We start from the raw sequence: 19,964 nt of genomic DNA, 5'->3' as shown, positions 1-19,964 counted from the left end.
TTTATTTCACCTTTATTTAACCAGGTAAGCTAGTTGAGAACAAGTTCTCATTTACAACTGCGACCTGGCCAAGATAAAGCAAAGCAGTGCGACAGAAACAACAACACAGAGTTACATGGAATAAACAAGTGTACAGTCAACACAATAGAAAAAAAAAGAAAGTCTATATACAGTGTGTGCAAATGGCATGAGTAGGTATGGCAATAAATAGGCCATATTAGCAAAGTAATTACAATTTAGCAGATTAACACTGGAGTGATAGATGATCAGATGATGATGAGCAGATGATGGTGTGTAAGTAGTGATACTGGTTTGCAAAAGAGCAGCAAAGTAAATAAAAAATTAGTTCCAGTCACTGGCAGCAGAGAACTGGAAGGAAAGGCGGCCAAAGGAGGTGTTGGCTTTGGGGATGACCAGTGAGATATACCTGCTGGAGCGCGTGCTACGGGTAGGTGTTGTTATCGTGACCAGTGAGCTGAGATAAGGCGGAGCTTTACCTAGCATAGACTTGTAGATGACCTGGAGCCAGTGGGTCTGGCGACGAATATGTAGCGAGGGCCAGCCAACTAGAGCATACAGGTCGCAGTGGTGGGTGGTATAAGGCGCTTTGGTAACAAAATGGATGGCACTGTGATAGACTGCATCCAATTTGCTGAGTAGAGTATTGGAAGCTATTTTGTAGATGACAATGCCGTAGTCGAGGATCGGTAGGATAGTCAGTTTTACTAGGGTAAGTTTGGTGGCGTGAGTGTAGGAGGCTTTGTTGCGAGCAGTAGCAGCAGTAGTATTAGCAGCAGCAGTAGTAGTAATTGTAGTAGTAGTAGTAGTAACAGTAGTAGTAGTAGCAATAGTTGCAGTAGTATTAGCAGTAGTATTAGTAGCAGCAGTAGTATTAGTAGTAGTAGCAACAGTAACAGTAGTAGTAGTAGCAATAGTTGCAGTAGTATTAGCAGTAGTAGTAGTAGTAGTAGTAGTAGTAGTAGTACTAGTACTAGTACTAGTAGCAGCAATAGTTGCAGTAGTAGTACTAGTATTAACAGCAGTAGTAGCAATAGTTGTATTAGCAGTAGTAGAAGTAGTAGTAGTAACAGCAGTTGCAGTATTAGTAGTAGTAGCAGTAGTAATAGCATCAGTATTAGTAGCAGCATCTACTACTGTAGAAGCCTCACCTTTAGACAGTTGTAACCGATGATGCAGAGGAAGGCGATGACGGTGTGCAGGGTAGCCAGGAAGGTGAGGGTGGGCTGCATGTAGCCAGTGCTCTCCTCCAAGAAGAAGTAGACTGGGCCCCCCTCCTCTTCCTCGTCTCCTCCTTCCTCCCCACCAGATCCCTCCATCTCCTCCGCTGAGCCCTCAAACAGCCCACTTCCCTCAAACAGCACTCCCAACCCTGAGCCCTCAAACATGCCAGAGCCCTCCACCTCATCACCTTCTCCAGGGGGGCTGTCCGACACCTGCACAATGGACACAGGCAGACACAGAAAAACAAATGCATTACTAACATTTAACACTAGATGTTATAGGCATTCGAGTTGAACGCAGTCAATTCATGAAGTGATTTGAATAAAACATTAAAACATTGAAAAACTTTTGAATGAAATCATTTAAAATGTTCAGTTTATTGAGAAGTCATTGCAAATAGATGCTATTTGTTTCAATTATAGAATTGGAGTGATGGTAAGATATTTAAAGGTGACAGAAGATAATATAGAAGCATTTCTTGACCTTGTAGAAGAGTAGAATAAAGTTCAGGGCAAATGCAATGAACAGTGCCAGAAAACGCAGATTGTAAAAGTTCCGAGAGAGGTAGTTCTGGGAAAGAGACAAAATAAGTTGTATTAATCACAGGTGGACAGTGGAATTGACAGTCTGCAAATTGCGACATCAACACGTTGCAAAAACTACTGCAAGATAGAAATTATTTATCTATCATGTCTAACCAAGAATTTGTTTCTTTGGATGTCCAGCTCAGTCCAGAGTTGGAACCCTTGCTCCCTGTGTTGCTTCTTATCTTTCTTAGACTTGGGTTTCTTTTCTATCGCTTCCTCCTGCTTCTCCTCTTTGTTCTCAGCTTCTTTCTCGGCCTTCTCTCCATTTTCAGTGCTGAGAATTAAGTAATAGGGTGTTTTTTGGCACATTCCAACAAACACCACAACATTAAAGCATGTACAGTATGGTTTATAAATGGGGATGAAAGAGTTAATCTACTGTACATGTAGGAAGATGGCATGAGGTACTCACTCTGCCTTCTCAGGCTCTGGAGGGGGCTCCTTTATGGCAGGAGCCGGTTCAGCAGCTAGGCCATCAGCTGCTTGGCCATCAACAGCTTGGCCATCAGGTGCTGCAGCAGCACCCTCCTCTGGTTGCTGCCAACCACAAGAAATAGGTCACTAGTATAAGTGAATCTACACATACGTTACTGAAAAACTCACCATGCACTTCTTAGTCTCTGCATTAGAAAGAAAAGGTTCCTCACCCGTTTCCTCTTGGTCAAAGGAGTTCCCTCAGGAGTAGGAGGCTCAACAGTGGCCTCAATTCCCATGTCACCAAGTCCACCAGGAGCATCGATGCGTGGGGTCCCCCCACCTTCCTTGTCTTTTTTGTCCTCCTCCTCCTCCTCCTCTCCACCACCTGTGTCTATTGGGTCAGTCACCCCTCCTGCCTCCTGCTCCTTCCCAACCTCAGGCTCCCCTGGCAGGTCCCCATGCACCTCATCCTGGGTGGGGTCAGGCATACTGGCCAGGATCTCTGTCACCGTGATGTTCTTTGCTCCCTCCACCAGGCCTCCGCCAAATAGAGTTTGCCAGATGAGCAGGAAGAAGCCCTTACATACACTGTAGATGAAGTGCAGGATGCCGATGAGGATAGTCCAGAAGAAGGTAGCCAGACCCACCACTATCTGCTTGATGGTCATCTTCCTTACCCTGCGGTACTGCCGTCGCAGGTTACGGAATGTGAAGATACTCAGGAAGTTCAATAAGCTGTTGATGAAGTCTGCAAAGGCAGAGATGGACTCTGGCTCTCCTTCCTCTCCATTGCCTTCTTCATCTCCACCTCCTCCTCCTGCATCAGTTCCTCCTTCAGCTGGATCATCATCATCCTCCTCCTTCTCCTCCTCCTCCTGTTCCGAGATCTGGGAGGCGATGTTCATCTCAAAGATAGTGTCCTCGCAGAAGTTGACAAACATCTCCATCTTCTCCGACTCGCCCCCCTCATTAACCACATCAAAGATGAACTGTCGTTTGGACTCTCTGACCTGAGGCATCTCCCACTGTGTGCGGTTTACCTCGCTGATCTCAAAGTAAATACGCTCTATCTTCCTGCTGGCACCCATGATCTCTATACGGCCCAGGAAGGGGCGGAAGTAGTTGAGTACACTCTCTGCCTGCTCTAGGAAGTTCTTCAGCCTGAGGTCATGAGGCACATGTTCAGACAGGTTGGTCAGCAACACTGCAATGTTAAAGCCAATGTCTTTAGCTGGCTCCTGGAAGCGGTCGGCAAACTCCTCAAAGTTTATCATGTCGTTCTCATCAGCCTCTGAGCATGACAACAGGAATTGGATCTCGGAGGGAGAATACTGTTTCTGGCTGTCCATGGCCTTCTGAAAGTCTTTCTTAGAGATTAACCCTCGGGGGTCAGTCACGTAATCACGGAAGGCGTCTGACGCCACAATGTCCTTCAGTTTGAGGAACATGTCAAAGAACTTGAGGATCATCTCCACGTTGCTGGAGGATTCCACCAGCATGTCCACCATCTGACGGGCAATGGTGCCGTTCACCACATTACCTGGAACACGACATTACAAGGAGGAAAATCATGAAGGAGGTGGGAGAAATTAAAGAGAAAAACAGCAGAGAGATAGAAAGTCTGTCATAAAAATGTAATTTTACCCTCTAGTAGAGAGAGCAACATAACCACCATGTCTTTCTGGAGGTCCAGTAGCTCCTTCAGCAGGCCAATCTGGCTGGAGTCCTACGAGACAGTACAAACATATACACAACACTTCACAACAATGGCATTTACTGTTACTACAGTGCATTTCAGGCCTGCAGTCAAAAGTTTGGACACACCTACTCATTCAAAGGTTTGTCTTTATTTTACTATTTTCTACATTGTAGAATAATAGTGAAGACATCCAAACTATGAAATAACATATATGGAATCATGTAGTAATCAAAAAAGTGCTAAACAAATTAAAATATATTTCAATATTTCAGATTCTTTAAAGTAGCCTTGACGACAGCTTTGCACACTCTTGGCATTCTCTCAACCAGCTTCACGAGGTAGTCACCTGGAATGTGTTTCAATTAACAGGTGTGCCTTGTTAAAAGTTAATTTGTGGAATTTCTTTCCTTCTTAATGCGCTTGAGCCAATCAGTTGTGTTGTGACAAGGTAGGGGTGGTATACAGAAGATAGCCCTATTTGGTTAAAGACCAAGTCCATATTATGGCAAGAACAGCTCAAATAAGCAAAGAGAAATGACAGTCCATCATTACTTTAAGAAATTAAGATCAGTCAATCCGGAAAAAATTAAGTTTCTTCAAGTGCAGTCGCAAAAACCATCAAGTGCTATGATGAAACTGGCTCTTATGGGAACCGCCACAGAAAGGAAGATTCAGAGTTATCTCTGCTGCAGAGGATAAGTTCAGTAGAGTTACCAGCCTCAGAAATTGCAGCCCAAATAAATGCTTCACAGAGTTCAAGTAACAGACACATCTCAACTTCAACTGTTCAGAAGATACTGCGTGAATCAGGCCTTCATGGTCGAATTGCTGCAAAGAAACCACTACTAAAGGACACCAATAAGAAGAAGAGACTTGCTTGGGCCAAGAAATACGAGCAATGGACATTAGACCAGTGGAAATCTGTCCTTTGGTCTGATGAGTCCAAATTTGAGATTTTTGGTTCCAACCACTGTTTTTTTGTGAGACACAGAGTAGGTGAACGGATGATCTCTGCATGTGTGGTTCCCACCGTGAAGCATGGAGGAGGAGGTGTGATGGTGTGGGGGTGCTTTGCTGGTGACACTGTCTGTTATTTATTTAGAATTCAAAGCACATTTAACCAGCATGGCTACCACAGCATTCTGCAGCGATACGGCATCCCATCTGGTTTGTGCTTAGTACATTTACATTACATTTAAGTCATTTAGCAGACGCTCTTATCCAGAGCGACTTACAAATTGGTGCATTCACCTTAAGATAACCAGTGGAACAACCACTTTACAATAGTGCATCTAAATCTTTTGGGGGGGGGGTTAGAAGGATTACTTTATCCTATCCCAGGTATTCCTTAAAGAGGTGGGGTTTCAGGTGTCTCCGGAAGGTGGTGATTGACTCCGCTGTCCTGGCGTCGTGAGGGAGCTTGTTCCACCATTGGGGTGCCAGAGCAGCGAACAGTTTTGACTGGGCTGAGCGGGAACTGTGCTTCCTCAGAGGTAGGGAGGCGAGCAGGCCAGAGGTGGATGAACGCAGTGCCCTTGTTTGGGTGTAGGGCCTGATCAGAGCCTGAAGGTACGGAGGTGCCATTCCCCTCACAGTGGGACTATCATTTGTTTTTCAACAGGACAATGACCCAACACGCCTCCAAGATGTGTCAGGGCTATTTGACCAAGAAGGAGCGTGATGGAGTGCTGCATCAGATGACCTGGCCTCCACAATCACCCGACCTCAACCCAATTGAGATGGTTTGGGATGAATTAGACAGCAGAGTGAAGGAAAAGCAGCCAACAAATGCTCAGCATATGTGGGAACTCCTTCAAGACTGTTGGAAAAGCATTCCAGGTGAAGCTGGTTGAGAGAATGCCAAGAGTGTGCAGAGTTGTCATCAAGGCAAAGGGTGGCTACTTTGAAGAATCAAAAATATAAAATATATTTTGATTTGTTTAGCACTTTTTTGCTTACTACTTGATTCCATATGTGATATTTCATAGTTTTGATGTCTTCATTATTATTCTGCAATGTAGAAAATAGTACAAATAAAGAAAAACCCTTGAATGAGTAGTTGTGTCCAAACTTTTGACTGGTACTGTCTGTCCTGACTTCCATCTATGTGATCTACCACTCCTTTTTTTATTTTTTTTATTTCACCTTTATTTAACCAGGTAAGCTAGTTGAGAACAAGTTCTCATTTACAACTGCGCCCTGGCCAAGATAAAGCAAAGCAGTTCAACAAACAACAACACAGAGTTACACATGGAATAAACAAGCGTACAGTCAATAACACAATAGAAAAAAATAAAGTCTACGTACAGTGTGTGCAAATGGCGTGAGGAGGTAAGGCAATAAGTAGGCCACAGTAGCGAAGTAATTACAATTTAGCAAATTAACACTGGAGTGATAGATGTGCAAGTAGAAATACTGGTGTGCAAAAGAGCAGAAAACTAAATAAAAACAATATGGGGATGAGGTAGGTAGATTGGGTGGACTATTTACAGATGGGCTATGTACAGCTGCAGCGATTGGTTAGCTGCTCAGATAGCTGATGTTTAAAGTTAGTGAGGGAAATATAAGACTCCGGCTTTAGCGCGTTTTGCAATTCCTTCCAGTCACTGGCAGCAGAGAAAAGGTGGAGGCTTTTCTCTGGAAAGGCGGCCAAAGGAGGTGTTGGCTTTGAGGATGACCAGTGAAATATACCTGCTGGAGCGCGTGCTACGGGTAGGTGTTGTTATCGTGACCAGTGAGCTGATATAAGGCGGAGCTTTACGTAGCAAAGACTTATAGATGACCTGGAGCCAGTGGGTCTGGCGACGAATATTTAGCGAGGGCCAGCCAACTAGAGCATACAGGTCGCAGTGGTGGGTGGTATATGGGGCTTTGGTGACAAAACGGATGGCACTGTGATAGACTGCATCGAGTTTGCTGAGTAGAGTGTTGGAGGCTATTTTGTAAATTAGAAATGTACAAAATAAAGAAACACCAACAAAGTGTCTTAATAGGGCGCTGGGCCACCACCAGAACAGCTTCAATGGCATAGATTCTACTAGTGTCTGGAACTCTATTGGAGGGATGTGACACCAGTCTTCCACAAGAAATGTCATAATTTGGTGTTTTGTTGATGGTGGTAGAAAACGCTGTCTCAGGCACTGCCCCAGAACCTCCCCTAAGTGTTCAATTGGGTTGAGATCTGGTGATTGAGACAGCCATAGCATATACTGTACATCATTTTCATGCTCATCAAACCATTCAGTGACCACTTGTGCCCTGTGGATGGGGGCATTGTCATCCTATGGGGGCATAGCCATGGTAGGCCAAATAATATCCCAAATAATGGCCTGCCCATCTTTTTATACATGACCCTAATCATGATGGGATGTTAATTGTTTAATTAACTCAGGAACCACAATTGTGTGGAAGCACCTTCTTTCAATATACTTTGTATCCCTAAAGTGTTTCCATTATTTTGACAGTTACATGTTTGTACTCAGTCTAAGAAATAGATTATGAACTGGTACAAAACTGCCATTACAGTAAATTCTTATGTTAAAACTGCCATTACAGTAAATGCCCATGTTAAAACTGCCATTACAGTAAATGCTAATGTCAAAACTGCCATTACAGTAAATGCCCATGTTAAAACTGCCATTACAGTAAATGCTTATGTCAAAACTGCCATTACAGTAAATGCTTATGTCAAATCTGCCATTACAGTAAATGCTTATGTCAAAACTTCCATTACAGTAAATGCCCTTGTCAAAACTGCCATTACAGTAAAAGCTTATGTTAAAACTGCCATTACAGTAAATGCTTATGTCAAAACTGCCATTACAGTAAGGCCATGTTAAAGCTGCAATTACAGTAAATGCTTATGTCAAAACTGCCATTACAGAAAATGCTTATGTCAAACCTGCCATTACAGAAAATACTTATGTCAAAACTGCCATTACAGTAAATGCTTATGTCAAACCTGCCATTACAGTAAATGCTTATGTTAAAACTGCCATTACAATAAATACTTATCTTAAAACTGCCATTACAGTAAATGCCCATGTTAAAACTGCCATTACAGTAAATACTTATGTTAAAACTGCCATTACAGTAAATGCTTATGTTAAAACGGCCATTACAGTAAATCCTTATGTTAAAACTGCCATTACAGTAAATGCTTATGTTAAAACTGCCTTTACAGTAAATGCTTATGTTAAAACGGCCATTACAGTAAATGCCCATGTTAAAACTGCCATTACAGTAAATACTTATGTTAAAACTGCCATAACAGTAAATGCTTATGTTAAAACGGCCATTACAGTAAATCCTTATGTTAAAACTGCCATTACAGTAAATGCTTATGTTAAAACTGCCTTTACAGTAAATGCTTATGTTAAAACGGCCATTACAGTAAATGCCCATGTTAAAACTGCCATTACAGTAAATACTTATGTTAAAACTGCCATTACAGTAAATGCTTATGTTAAAACGGCCATTACAGTAAATCCTTATGTTAAAACTGCCATTACAGTAAATGCTTATGTTAAAACTGCCTTTACAGTAAATGCTTACGTTAAAACGGCCATTACAGTAAATACTTATGTTAAAACTGCCATTACAGTAAATGCTTATGTTAAAACTGCCTTTACAGTAAATGCTTGTCTCCACGGTAAGACAGAATGAGATGAAGGTTAGAGGGATATCACCTTGCCCTTAAGATGATCCTTTGCTTGCATTTTATTGAGGTACACATTTAAAATATTTCATCATAAACGATTAACCGATCAGGGAAAATTACATTTTAATACATCAACTTACATTTTACATGTATACAACTTACAATTCATGAGAGCCTGTAAGTTCACTTGGTTTTCGGCCAACAACATATAGTTTAAGAGTTCTTAAAAGTGAAAAAGAATATAAATTTTACACAGACAGACTAGAGAGCAACATGCATCTACAACTTTATGCTGGGGCAATGTCAGAATTAGTCAGAAAGCATCACATCATACACACACACACACACACTGTGAAAACATTACGGTGTCCAGGTCACTCTAACCCCTGTACAGTGAATGTGTCACGTCCTGGCCAGTATAAGGGTTAATTAGTATTGTAGTTTGGTCAGGACGTGGCAGAGGGTATTTGTTTTATGTGGTTCAGGGTGGTGTGTTTGTTTAAAGGGTGTTTGATTTAGTATTTCCGGGTTTTTGGTTGATGGTCTATGTTTATGTATTTCTATGTGTAGTCTGGTGAGTGTGTTTCTATGTTGTGTTGATTGGGGTTGGGACTCTCAGTTGAAGGCAGGTGTTGTCTATCTGCCTTTGATTGAGAGTCCCATATATTAGGGTGTGTTTGTGGTTGTTATTTGTGGGTGATTGTTCTGTGTTTCGCCTTATGCCTTACCAGACTGTTTTTTGTTGATCGTTTTTGTTATTTTTGTACGTTCATTTTTGTAGTTAATAAAAGTCAAGATGAGCCTGCACATACCTGCTGCGTTTTGGTCCTCCTTAACCGACGACAACCGTGACAGAATGCTCCATCAGGGGGATGTTAAAGGGCTGTCCCTTTTTTCAGCAAGCTTTACATTCACCTGCTTTTAAGCGTTTCACTTTCCTCTCCCTAACATAGGTTAGTAATGTCATTGTATAAAGCACTTGAAGTTAACCAAATAAAGTGATGTTTTCATTGTTGCAGTAGGTGGTTTTCACTGTTCTGGAGGTTGACATACAATATTATTGAATTACAAAATAAGTATTTTTCTATTTCTTATTCTAGCTTTAAAGGCAGGTGAGTATAAAACAAACTGAGAATAAAGCAGGGATGAATCAGGAACAAACTGGTAAACACCCAATCACGTCAATGAAAGATAAAATAAATGAATACATACTTTACCCTGCATAGACCATGTGAAAGACAGTTTACATAATCAATATCTCATAGGATTTGTAAATGATAAAAACATAAAGACAGTGCTACATTTCAAAGTACTTGGTTTTTACAGTTGGCTATAGTTTCATCAAGGTGTTACATTACACTGCTAATACATTTCATTATCAGTACATATAACTTCTCAATCTACAAACTATTTACTTGTAACTAACATACTTACAGTACAGTACAAATATGGCGTTTCTTTCTTCAGTTAAAAAAGGAGTATACTGTTCAATAGTGTTCCAGTCATGTATGTGGTGTGTCTGCAAGCCAGTGCATTAGTGTGAATGTCAGGTAGAAAAAGAGAGTGTGCATGAGGAGATATCTGTGAGGAGATATCTGTGAGGGGATATCTGTGAGGCTGATTGCTTTATGCCTGGGAGTAAGAGAGGACACTTTCATGTAGCAGAGGTTTTTAGCATCACAATAAGATCTAGTTCACCATTCCAGATTCACTTTCTATAAACTACTTTCACGGTAAATATATATTTTTGAAATTACAGACTTATCAGTCAAACAATGCAACAAAAGTGTTCAAGTTGTTGGCTTGAAAGGCGTTTGTTAAATGCATAGTTGGCAGTCAAGTGTAAGTTCATAGCGAATTTTCACCCCAGCAATGGTAACACAGACCCCTTTGATATGTGAAACCACAATCCTTTAATAAAAAGTGCACAAAATAGCCTATCTATACCATGAAATGTAGATGCAAGTGTATTTTGTGCACAGCGTAGTTACATACAGATGATTTTTGTGGGCATTTAGATGCCAGATACATATATATATACAAACGATGTAATTTCCTCATGCACATCCAACTTTAGTGTAAAATAAACAATGTGTGGTTTCTAGGGGGATAGTAGCCATGTTTTGTGTGGTGAGATGTGTAGATGTGTATGTTGATATTTTGAGGCAGGTAGCTTGTACCTGTGCCAGCTTCATCATTAAGTGGGCAAAGACGTGGAGGAAGCCTACTACTGCATCCCACAGCCTGCTGTGGGTCAGGGACTGCTGGTTGCCTGTACACGGACCCTGAGGGGAGAACACCAGGAACGTACGGTCACACACATACCCAGTAACATCCAGTCATCTACATACTGTACAGATGAATGGGTTTATACTCACCTGGATGTACTCAGTCAGACTGTTAAAGATCTGTTTAGCCACTGTCATGGCCTTGGAGAAGTTCTTCTTGCCTGGCTCATCGATGATCTCTTTCCCAGAGTAATACCAGTAGAAATCACTGATTGACTCCTTTAGAGAGAGAGAGAGAGCGAGAGAGAGAGCGAGAGATAGAGAGAGCGAGAAATAGAGAAAGTGAGAGGGTGAAAGAGCGAGGGGGAAAGAGCGAGGGTGAGAGAGCGAGAGAGAGAGAGTGAGAGAGAGAGAGAGAGAGTGAGAGAGAGAGAGAGAGAGCGAGAGATAGAGAAAGAGTGAGAGATAGAGGGTGAAAGAGGGAGGGTGAGAGAGAAGGTTAGAGAGAAAGCCACTGGGCTTCTGCATTTCTTGCTCTTTGTAGTTTTAGGTTGGGTTTCTGCACTTTATGACAACTGCTGATGTAAAAAGGTCTTTATAATATTCATTAGAAATGTGAATATGCATGGTAAAAGGGATAACAGGACACCTTTTTAACAGGTATGTGTTAATAGTCAGAGTCCCAGTACCTGCAGTCGGAGGAGGTAATCCACAGTGCAGATGATGATGTTGATAGTGGTGGTGCTGCCTGTCTGTGTCCGCAAGTAGTTCTGGAAATCTGGAGTAAAAACAGAGTCCACTCAAATAGACTGCCAACATTTGATTAGCATTACAGCAAGTCATGATTCAATGTCATTGTCCTAAGTGTTGCTGTGCCCCCACAGACGAATCCATCATTCCCTAAATAGTACACCATTGGATAGTATTTTTCTCACCGTCATTGTGGCCCTCACAGAGCAGCTGCAACATGCGGAACAGATCACATGTAAACTCATCATCTGACATGACTTTTTCACCTAGAGAGGTCAGACAAAGGGGCAGAGGATCAGACTGGTTTTAGGGGTACTGGATGTATTTGACATAAGGGGGGTTCAGTCAGGCCGCCTCTATCTATCTGTATGTAATGTAGGCGGGAGGCTAACTAGACAATTTGAGCCATTCATCCGAGTGTCAGCCAGTGCGTGCCATGGTCAGCAGCACACATGCTTGCAGCAATAAGGTGAGTGTGATTATCATTTCACAGCTCTCCATCACGTCTACATAATCATATTAGTAAGAGCTGCAATAACCTCCTCCTTATAGACCGTCCATCTTCCTTTAGTCCATACTGAGTTGTTCACTGTAACTACAATATAGAAAACTTCAAACACTTGCTGAATCATGGCCAATAGGTTGGCATGTACTGTAAAAGCACATTCACAGCAACAAGCAACGATAAGAACTTCTTCACTTTTAAACACATAATCAAACACCATTATGTCACATACATAAACACATAAAGAAACAGTTCTCCATCATCACTGAAAACACAGTATACTAAATACACAGTATACATACAGATAAAAGTACATGGTCACATCAACATGTATAGATACAATGGACAACACTGTATTCCGCACAGACATTCAACGTAATGGAGAAGTTGACCCTGTCAGTTCCTTAGTCAGTGCATGCAGAAACACAGTCATGCAGCACAGACCTACTGCACTCCTCTACCTCCACTGAATGTGGGTTAAGAGGGCCAGAGTTTGGACTTCTGTCCAAGCAAGGTAGAGTGGAGGAGGGATGATGTCATTGTGGGGGGGATTACAGTGTAAGTCATGTGAGGGTTCAGAGGTGGGTGGGGCAGACAGAGTGCTGATCTAGGATCAGTTTGCCTTTCATATCATAAAAAAATATGATTACAGCGCATTCGGAAAGTATTCAGACCCCTTCCCTTTTTCCACATTTTGTTACGTTACAGCCTTATTCCAAAATGGATAACATAAAATAAATCCTCATCAATCTACACACAATACCCCATAATGACAAAGCGAAAACAGATTTTTTGAATTTTTTGCTAATTTATAAAAATCAAAAACAGAAATACCTTATTTACATAAGTATTCAGATCCTTCGCTATGAGACTCAAAATTGAGCTCAGGTGCATTTGTTCCCCTTGATCATCCTTGTTTCTACAACTTGATTGGAGTCCACCAGTGGTAAATTCAATTGATTGGACATGATTTGGAATTGCACACGCCTGTCTATATAAGTTCCCACAGTTGACAGTGCATGTCAGAGCAAAAATCAACCCATGAGGTCGAAGGAACTGTCCTCAGAGCTCAAAGACAGGATTGTGTCGAGGCAGAGATCTGGGGAAGGGTACCAAAAAATGTCTGCAGCATTGAAGGTCCCCAAGAACACAGTGGTCTCCATCATTCTTAAATGGAAGAAGTTTGGAACCACCAAGACTCTTCCTAGAGCTGGCCGCCCGACCAAACTGAGCAATCGGGGTAGAAGGGCCTTGGTCAGGTAGTCGACCAAGAACCCATTGGTCCTCTGTGGAGATGGGAGAACCTTCCAGAAGGACAACCATCTCCGCAGAACTCCACCAATCAGGCCTTTCTGGTAGACGGAAGCCACTCCTCAGTAAAAGGCATGATAGCCCGCTTGGAGTTTGACAAAAGGCACCTAAAGGACTCTCAGACCATTAGAAACAAGATTCTGAGTACGACTGGGTCGCTCAGGGTCTGAACACAATTCATTTTTTTGTTATACATTTGCAAACATTTCTAAAAACCTGTTTTTGCTTTGTCATTATGAGGTATTGTGGGTAGATTGATCAGGGAAAAAAACAATTTAATCAATTTTAGAATAAGGCTGAACATAAAAAAATGTGGAAAAAGTCAAGGGGTCTGAATACTTTCCAAATGCACTGTATATGGACAGATCCTAGATCAGCACTCCTACTCTGAGACGCTTTGTGCATATAGGCCCAGAGTTACCAACACTGAGGATTAATATGAGAGATAGATAGATCCAGATATTGGGCTAATTCCGTGCTCAGGAATTCTGATCGCAATAGTGGTGAGGTTCTGAGTTTCAGTAGATCTGTGGTTAGCCACACAATGGGGAAAAACGCTTTTCAGTCATTGTCTGTTGTTAGGGCACATTACTCTTTGAGAGTTTAATAAGTTTACTATGAATACAGTATATAGTCATGTACAGTATATACCCGAGAAACAATGGAATTGGCATTACTTGACATGACTGAAAGGTTATTTCATAAACTCCTTGAGTGTGAAATTGAATAAAGGTGGGCCCCACAACACAAGATAATTAAGAGCTAAAGAAAATGAAGAGACAAGGAGAGGGAACAAGGAGGGCAAGAGAAAGAGTAAAGGTAGAAAAACAGAGGGACAGAGGTATCATTTACCCCGTTCTGACTTCATGTCTGAGGACCAGCAAAGGATGGAATGGGAAGAGAGGATAGGGGAGGGAGGGAGGGACGCGATGATGGCGAGGTAGGGAAAGAGAGTGCTAGTGAGTTGATGGACAAAAGTAGAACACTTAGGAGTTTTAAACTAAGAATTAGTTTTAAATAATTCTATACTTACAAAATATTTTACAAATTAACATTGAATGTAAACACAAAATATTAGCAAGTCATTATACAGTACTAAAAAGACACCATGTAAATTCAAATTACCAACTGACAAGGCATTAGCGCTGACAAAATTACAGTCATATCAACACATGAATCACTCAATCATTATTGGACAGCAGAGTTGATGGATGTTACTAATACTGAAAAAAATGAGGAATGAAGTGGAGGAACTCCCACTCAGTGACCATAGGCCCTGATACTGTACATGTGTGTGTGATTGTCTGGGCAGGACATGGATGCAAAGATGGTGTAAGGTGGTACAAAGTTGGTGTACCAGTGTCCAGTACAGTCAGAGCTTTAAAGACTTACTTGTTCCCTCCTCCGACAACATTCCCAGACCCTCTGCCTTGTTCTGTCTCTCAAAGGCATTCAGGTCCAGGACACTGCCATGAAAAACAACATACAGTCAACTTTTATCAAACTTCATAAGCTGTTGGCTCCATTTTCCATTTATATACACTACTGTTCAAAAGTTTGGGGTCACTTAGAAATGTCCTTGTTTTTGAAAGAAAAGCACATTTTTTGTCCATTAAAATAACATCAAATTGATCAGAAATACAGTGTAGACATTGTTAATGTTGTAAATGACTACTGTAGCTGGAAACTGCTGATTTTTTATGGATTATCTACATAGGCGTACAGAGGCCCATTATCAGCAACCATCATGTGTTCCAATGGCACGTTGTGTTAGCTAATCCAAGTTTATCCTTTTAAAAGGCTAATTGATCAATAGAAAACCCTTTCGCAATTATGTTAGCACAGCTGAAAACTGTTGTGCTAATTAAAGAAGCAATAAAACTGTCTTTCTTTAGACTTGTTGAGTATCTGGAGCATTAGCATTTGTGGGTTCAATTACAGGCTCAAAATGTCCAGAAACAAAGAACTTTCTTCTGAAACTTGTCAGTCTATTCTTGTTCTGAGAAATGAAGGCTATTCCATGTGACAAAATTTCCAAGAAACTGAAGATCTCGTACAACGCTGTGTACTACTCCCTTCACAGAACAGCGCGATCTGGCCCTAACCAGAATAGAAAGAGGAGTGGGAGGCCCCGGTGCACAACTGAGCAAGAGGACAAGTACAATTAGAGTGTCTAGTTTGAGAAACAGACACCCCACAAGTCCTCAACTGGCAGCTTCATTAAATAGTACTTGCAAAACACCAGATTTTAGAAAGGCAGAGCAGGATGAATATAGGTCTATAACAGTTTGGATCTAGAGTGTCTCCACTTTGAAGAGGGGGATGACCGCGGCAGCTTTCCAATCTTTGGGGATCTCAGACGATACGAAAGAGAGGTTGAACAGGCTAGTAATAGGGGTTGCAAAAATTTCGGCGGATAATTTTAGAAAGAGAGGGTCCAGACGCCCAGCTGATTTGTAGGGGTCCAGATTTTGCAGCTCTTTCAGAACATCACCTGTCTGGATTTGGGTGAAGGAGAAGCGCGGGGGGGGGGGCTTGGGCAAGTTGCTGCAGAGGGTGCAGAGCTGTTGGCCGGGGTAGGGGGTAGCCAGGTGGACAGCATGGCCAGTTGTAGAAAAATGCTTCTTGAAATTACCGATTATTGTAGATTTATCGGTGGTGACAGTGTTTCCTAGCCTCAGTGCAGTGGGCAGGGAGGAGGTGCTCTTATTCTCCATGGGCTTTACAATGTCCCAAAACTTTTTGGAATGAGTAGGTGTATCCAAACTTTTGACTGGTACTGTCCTTTGAGTAATTTAGGGGTGAAGACAAACCTGCATGTCTGCATTAGAGCCTGGACACTCAAAAAGAAGCCAACATCCTTCTTGTCCTTCAGGTACTCAAGCATTTTCTGCAAACAGACAGTGAGACCAGTCAATTACTACTATAACCTCAGGTCAGATGGACAGCCCACTGAGAGGACACTTACCTGTTGAACCTCAACGTTACCACCGTTTAGGATGGAGATGCCCAGTTTAAGGGTGGAGGACACCATACAGCCAGTCTCACCTAGATGGAGAGAAAAGTACTCTTTGCCATTCTAGGTGACGGGTATGAATAATGTCTTTGTAATGTGTCGACCACGACAGGTATCCTTCAAATACATGCACTGTGATGGAGATACATTGACTTGGAATACTGCAGGGATCTCCAATAGGCGGTGCGCAGGCCAAATTATTTTATTTGCCCCCCCCCTCAAAAAATGTTCTGAGCAAAAAATAGGCCTCAATGTGATTTTAATTTAGGAAATCTGTTTCGAAGTATTCCTACGCATAAATAGAGAGAAGCATATATGATCGTATCCCAATGTAATCAAGGTTTGAAATGATTATGTTTTTGTCAAATACTATATCTGTTTGGGATTCTTGTGGTCAATTTGAGGTGTACAAATGATTTATAACTAAATTATGTTCCGGCCCCTGACCATCCTCTCAAGGAGAAATCGTCCCACAGTTGAATGTAATTGGGGATCCTTGGTGTAACTGTATGGATTGGGGATGTACCTTTGCAAGCACTGATCATCTGCAGCACCATCTCAGCCGCCCCACGGTTATGGAGACGGGACTGCTGGTACAGAAGTCTCTGTTTCTCCATCTCTTTTTCCTGTGATGGACACAGATGCTGTGACTGTGTCCTGATGGTCACACAAAGAAGGAGAACAAGTGACAGTCACACAGTCACTCTGCATTCACACAGCTAGTACCTAGCTGTATAGACCTCTCTAAGCTCCACTGATTTGCTGGCCTGAACTTTGTTTTAATAGTGTAGGCCTATAGTTTTAAATGCTTCATATGCAATACCAGTCAAAGTTTGGACACACCTGGTCATTGAAAGGTTTTTCTTTATTTTTACTATTTTCTACATTGTAGAAACATAGTGAAAACATCAAACTATGAAATAACACATAAGGAATCATGTAGTAAGCAAAAAAGTGTTAAGCAAATTTAAATATATTTTATATTTCAGATTCTTCAAAGTAGCCACCCTTTGCATTGATGACAACTTTGCACACGATTGGCATTTTCTCAACCAGCTTCATGAGGTAGTCACCTGGAATGCTTTTCTAACAGTCTTGAAGGAGTTCCCACATATGCTGAGCACTTGTTGGATGCTTTTCCTTCACTTTTCCTTAACTGAAATGCATTCCAGGTGACTACCTCATGAAGCTGGTTGAGAGAATGCCAAGAGTGTGCAAAGCTGTCATCAAGGCAAATTATATATTTATTTTATTTAACCTTTATTTAACCAGGCAAGTCAGTTAAGAACAAATTCTTATTTACCATGACGGCCTACACCGGTCAAACCCGGATGACGCTGGGCCAATTGTGCGCCACCCTATGAGACTCCCAATCACGGCCGGTTGTGATACAGCCTGGAATCGAACCAGGGTGTCTGTAGTGACGCCTCTAGCACTGAGATGAAGTGCCTTAGACCGCTGCACCACTTGGGCGCAAAGGGTGGCTACTTTGAAGAATCTCAAATGTAAAATATATTTTTGGCTCCCGAGTGGCACAGCGGTCTAAGGCACTTCATCTTCGTGCTAGAGGCGTCACTACAGACCCTGGTTCGATCCCGGGCTACATCACAACTGGCCGTGATCGGGAGTCCCATAGGGCGGCATACAATTGTCCCAGCGTCGTCTGGGTTAGGGGAGGGTTTGGCCGGGATAGGCCGTCATTGTAAATAAGAATTTGTTCTTAACTGACTTGCCTACTGTAGTTAAATAACAAATGAATACATTTGTTTAACACTTTTTTGGTTACTACATGATTCCATATGTGTTATTTCATAGTTTGGATGTCTTCACTATTATTCTACAACGTAGAAAATAGTGAAAATAAAGAAAAACCCTGGAATGAGTTGGTGTGTCTAAACTTTTGACCTGTACCATATATCTAAAATTGAAATAGTTTCTCATTCTCAGTTTCTACTCTCCATCTCCATTTCTTAGTTGTCCTTTTACTCTCATTGTATAGGGATAAACTCATTCAAACCTGCATGCTTTATCTGCTTTTTGACTCGTTTTCCACACATTTCATTACTTCCATTCCACCAATCTGTTTCTCTCTCTCCCCAGTTAATTAGTCATGGAGTCGTTACACTACTTTTGCACGTTTGCTGACTGGAGCAAATGTTAGACTACAGCAAACAGCCCTGATGGCCTTGCATGCTGCAGTGCTAGCCATTGCAAAGAACCATACAGGATCTATTGAATAACCACAGTGTCCCCCTTGGTGTCTTATATCACATACTGAACTTTACACAGCCCTCAGAGTGGAGCAGTTCTGCTCAAATAAATGTTATGACATTTTTATTTTAAAAAGCCCAAACATGTCTGTCACAGAACTACATTTGTAGTGTAAGCTTGCAACATTTTGACAAGTGGACACGGTCACGGAGCTACAGCAGGACGCGGTAATTAACCTCTCCAAAAAAGACCTTACTGACGCTCAAGTCTCAGTCTTATCTAAGGGCCTCTCTTTTGCACCTACATGTACAGATAAACCATTTGATACGAAAGTAGATCTGTTTAAATTCTTTCGCAAGATTAAACTTAAGCATGTGTTTTCACAAAATACTGTTTCGGGCCTAGAAACACATCAACGAACTGGTACCCATTTTAAGGCCAAAAGCAAATTCTGTCCCATAGTTAACAACTCCTCGATTAATACCTATTGTAGGTTAGTCGAACAAGAAGCCATGTCAGTGTATACGAGACAAACAAACCACATTCAGAAAAATCTCACTAGAAACGAAGAACAGGCACTTAATGAATTAATGAAAGATTCATCTTTGGTTATTAAACCTGCAGACAAAGGGGTGCTGTGGTTGTTTTAGACTATGAAAAACATAAAGAAGAAATTCAGAGACAACTCAGTAATGAACGTTTCTATAGAAAACTAAGTGTTGATCCCTCACAGGTGTTCCAAAGGGATATATGCTCTAATCTGGAGCCCTATTAAACCACCTTATCTCAAAACCTGAATATCAATATCTTTGCTGCAAATGTGCCATACGTCCATGCCTGTACATTTTACCAAAATTACACAAACCTAAAACACAACAAGGTAGACCAGTGGTTGCAGGAATAGGCTCAATGCTAGAGCCATTGTCGAACTTTGTAGACGCTTTAATTAAAACTCATGTGCAAGCATTGTCATCATATGTAAAAGACTCTATAGACTTCATAAACAAGATCTCACCAATAAAGGGTATAAAAGAAGACTGTATTCTGGTCACATTAGATGTCGAGAGTCTATATACCAGCATTCCCCATGTGTGTGGGGGGGGCTGGCAGCACTTGCACACTATTTGGGAGACAGAGATAGTAATGAATATCCACCAACAAACTTTATTCTAGAGTTGGCAGAATATGTTTTGAAGTATAACTATTTTAGGTTTGATGATGAATACTACCTCCAAACGAATGGAACATCGATGGGCTCCACATTCCCCCCGAGCTATGCTAACCTCTATGTGGGTCTATTTGAAGAACGTTTTGTCAATAATGAAAACGAAAACCCAT

The 19,964-nt window shown here is 41.6% G+C and overlaps 1 protein-coding gene across 1 annotated transcript in view; it reads right to left on the bottom strand.

The window, feature by feature from the left end:
• LOC115204363 (ryanodine receptor 1-like) overlaps window positions 1–19,964 on the bottom strand; it is a 112,422-nt gene that overhangs the window by 8,036 nt on the left and 84,422 nt on the right. The window contains exons 82-96 of the mRNA XM_029769870.1: window positions 16,942–17,041; window positions 16,368–16,447; window positions 16,213–16,289; window positions 14,792–14,865; window positions 11,769–11,849; window positions 11,523–11,611; window positions 10,984–11,112; window positions 10,786–10,890; window positions 9,818–9,823; window positions 3,891–3,972; window positions 2,477–3,786; window positions 2,242–2,366; window positions 1,941–2,103; window positions 1,726–1,812; window positions 1,170–1,454 (exon numbers count right to left, since the gene is read on the bottom strand). Of these exons, the coding sequence (XP_029625730.1) occupies window positions 1,170–1,454; window positions 1,726–1,812; window positions 1,941–2,103; window positions 2,242–2,366; window positions 2,477–3,786; window positions 3,891–3,972; window positions 9,818–9,823; window positions 10,786–10,890; window positions 10,984–11,112; window positions 11,523–11,611; window positions 11,769–11,849; window positions 14,792–14,865; window positions 16,213–16,289; window positions 16,368–16,447; window positions 16,942–17,041 (2,793 nt within the window). The remainder of the gene's footprint in view (window positions 1–1,169; window positions 1,455–1,725; window positions 1,813–1,940; window positions 2,104–2,241; window positions 2,367–2,476; window positions 3,787–3,890; window positions 3,973–9,817; window positions 9,824–10,785; window positions 10,891–10,983; window positions 11,113–11,522; window positions 11,612–11,768; window positions 11,850–14,791; window positions 14,866–16,212; window positions 16,290–16,367; window positions 16,448–16,941; window positions 17,042–19,964) is intronic.

Source organism: Salmo trutta, chromosome 12 (assembly GCF_901001165.1).
Source record: "Salmo trutta chromosome 12, fSalTru1.1, whole genome shotgun sequence".
Taxonomy (NCBI): Eukaryota; Metazoa; Chordata; class Actinopteri; order Salmoniformes; family Salmonidae; genus Salmo; species Salmo trutta.
Note: the sequence above shows the minus strand (reverse complement) of the source record. Positions and strands in the feature narration are given on the sequence as shown.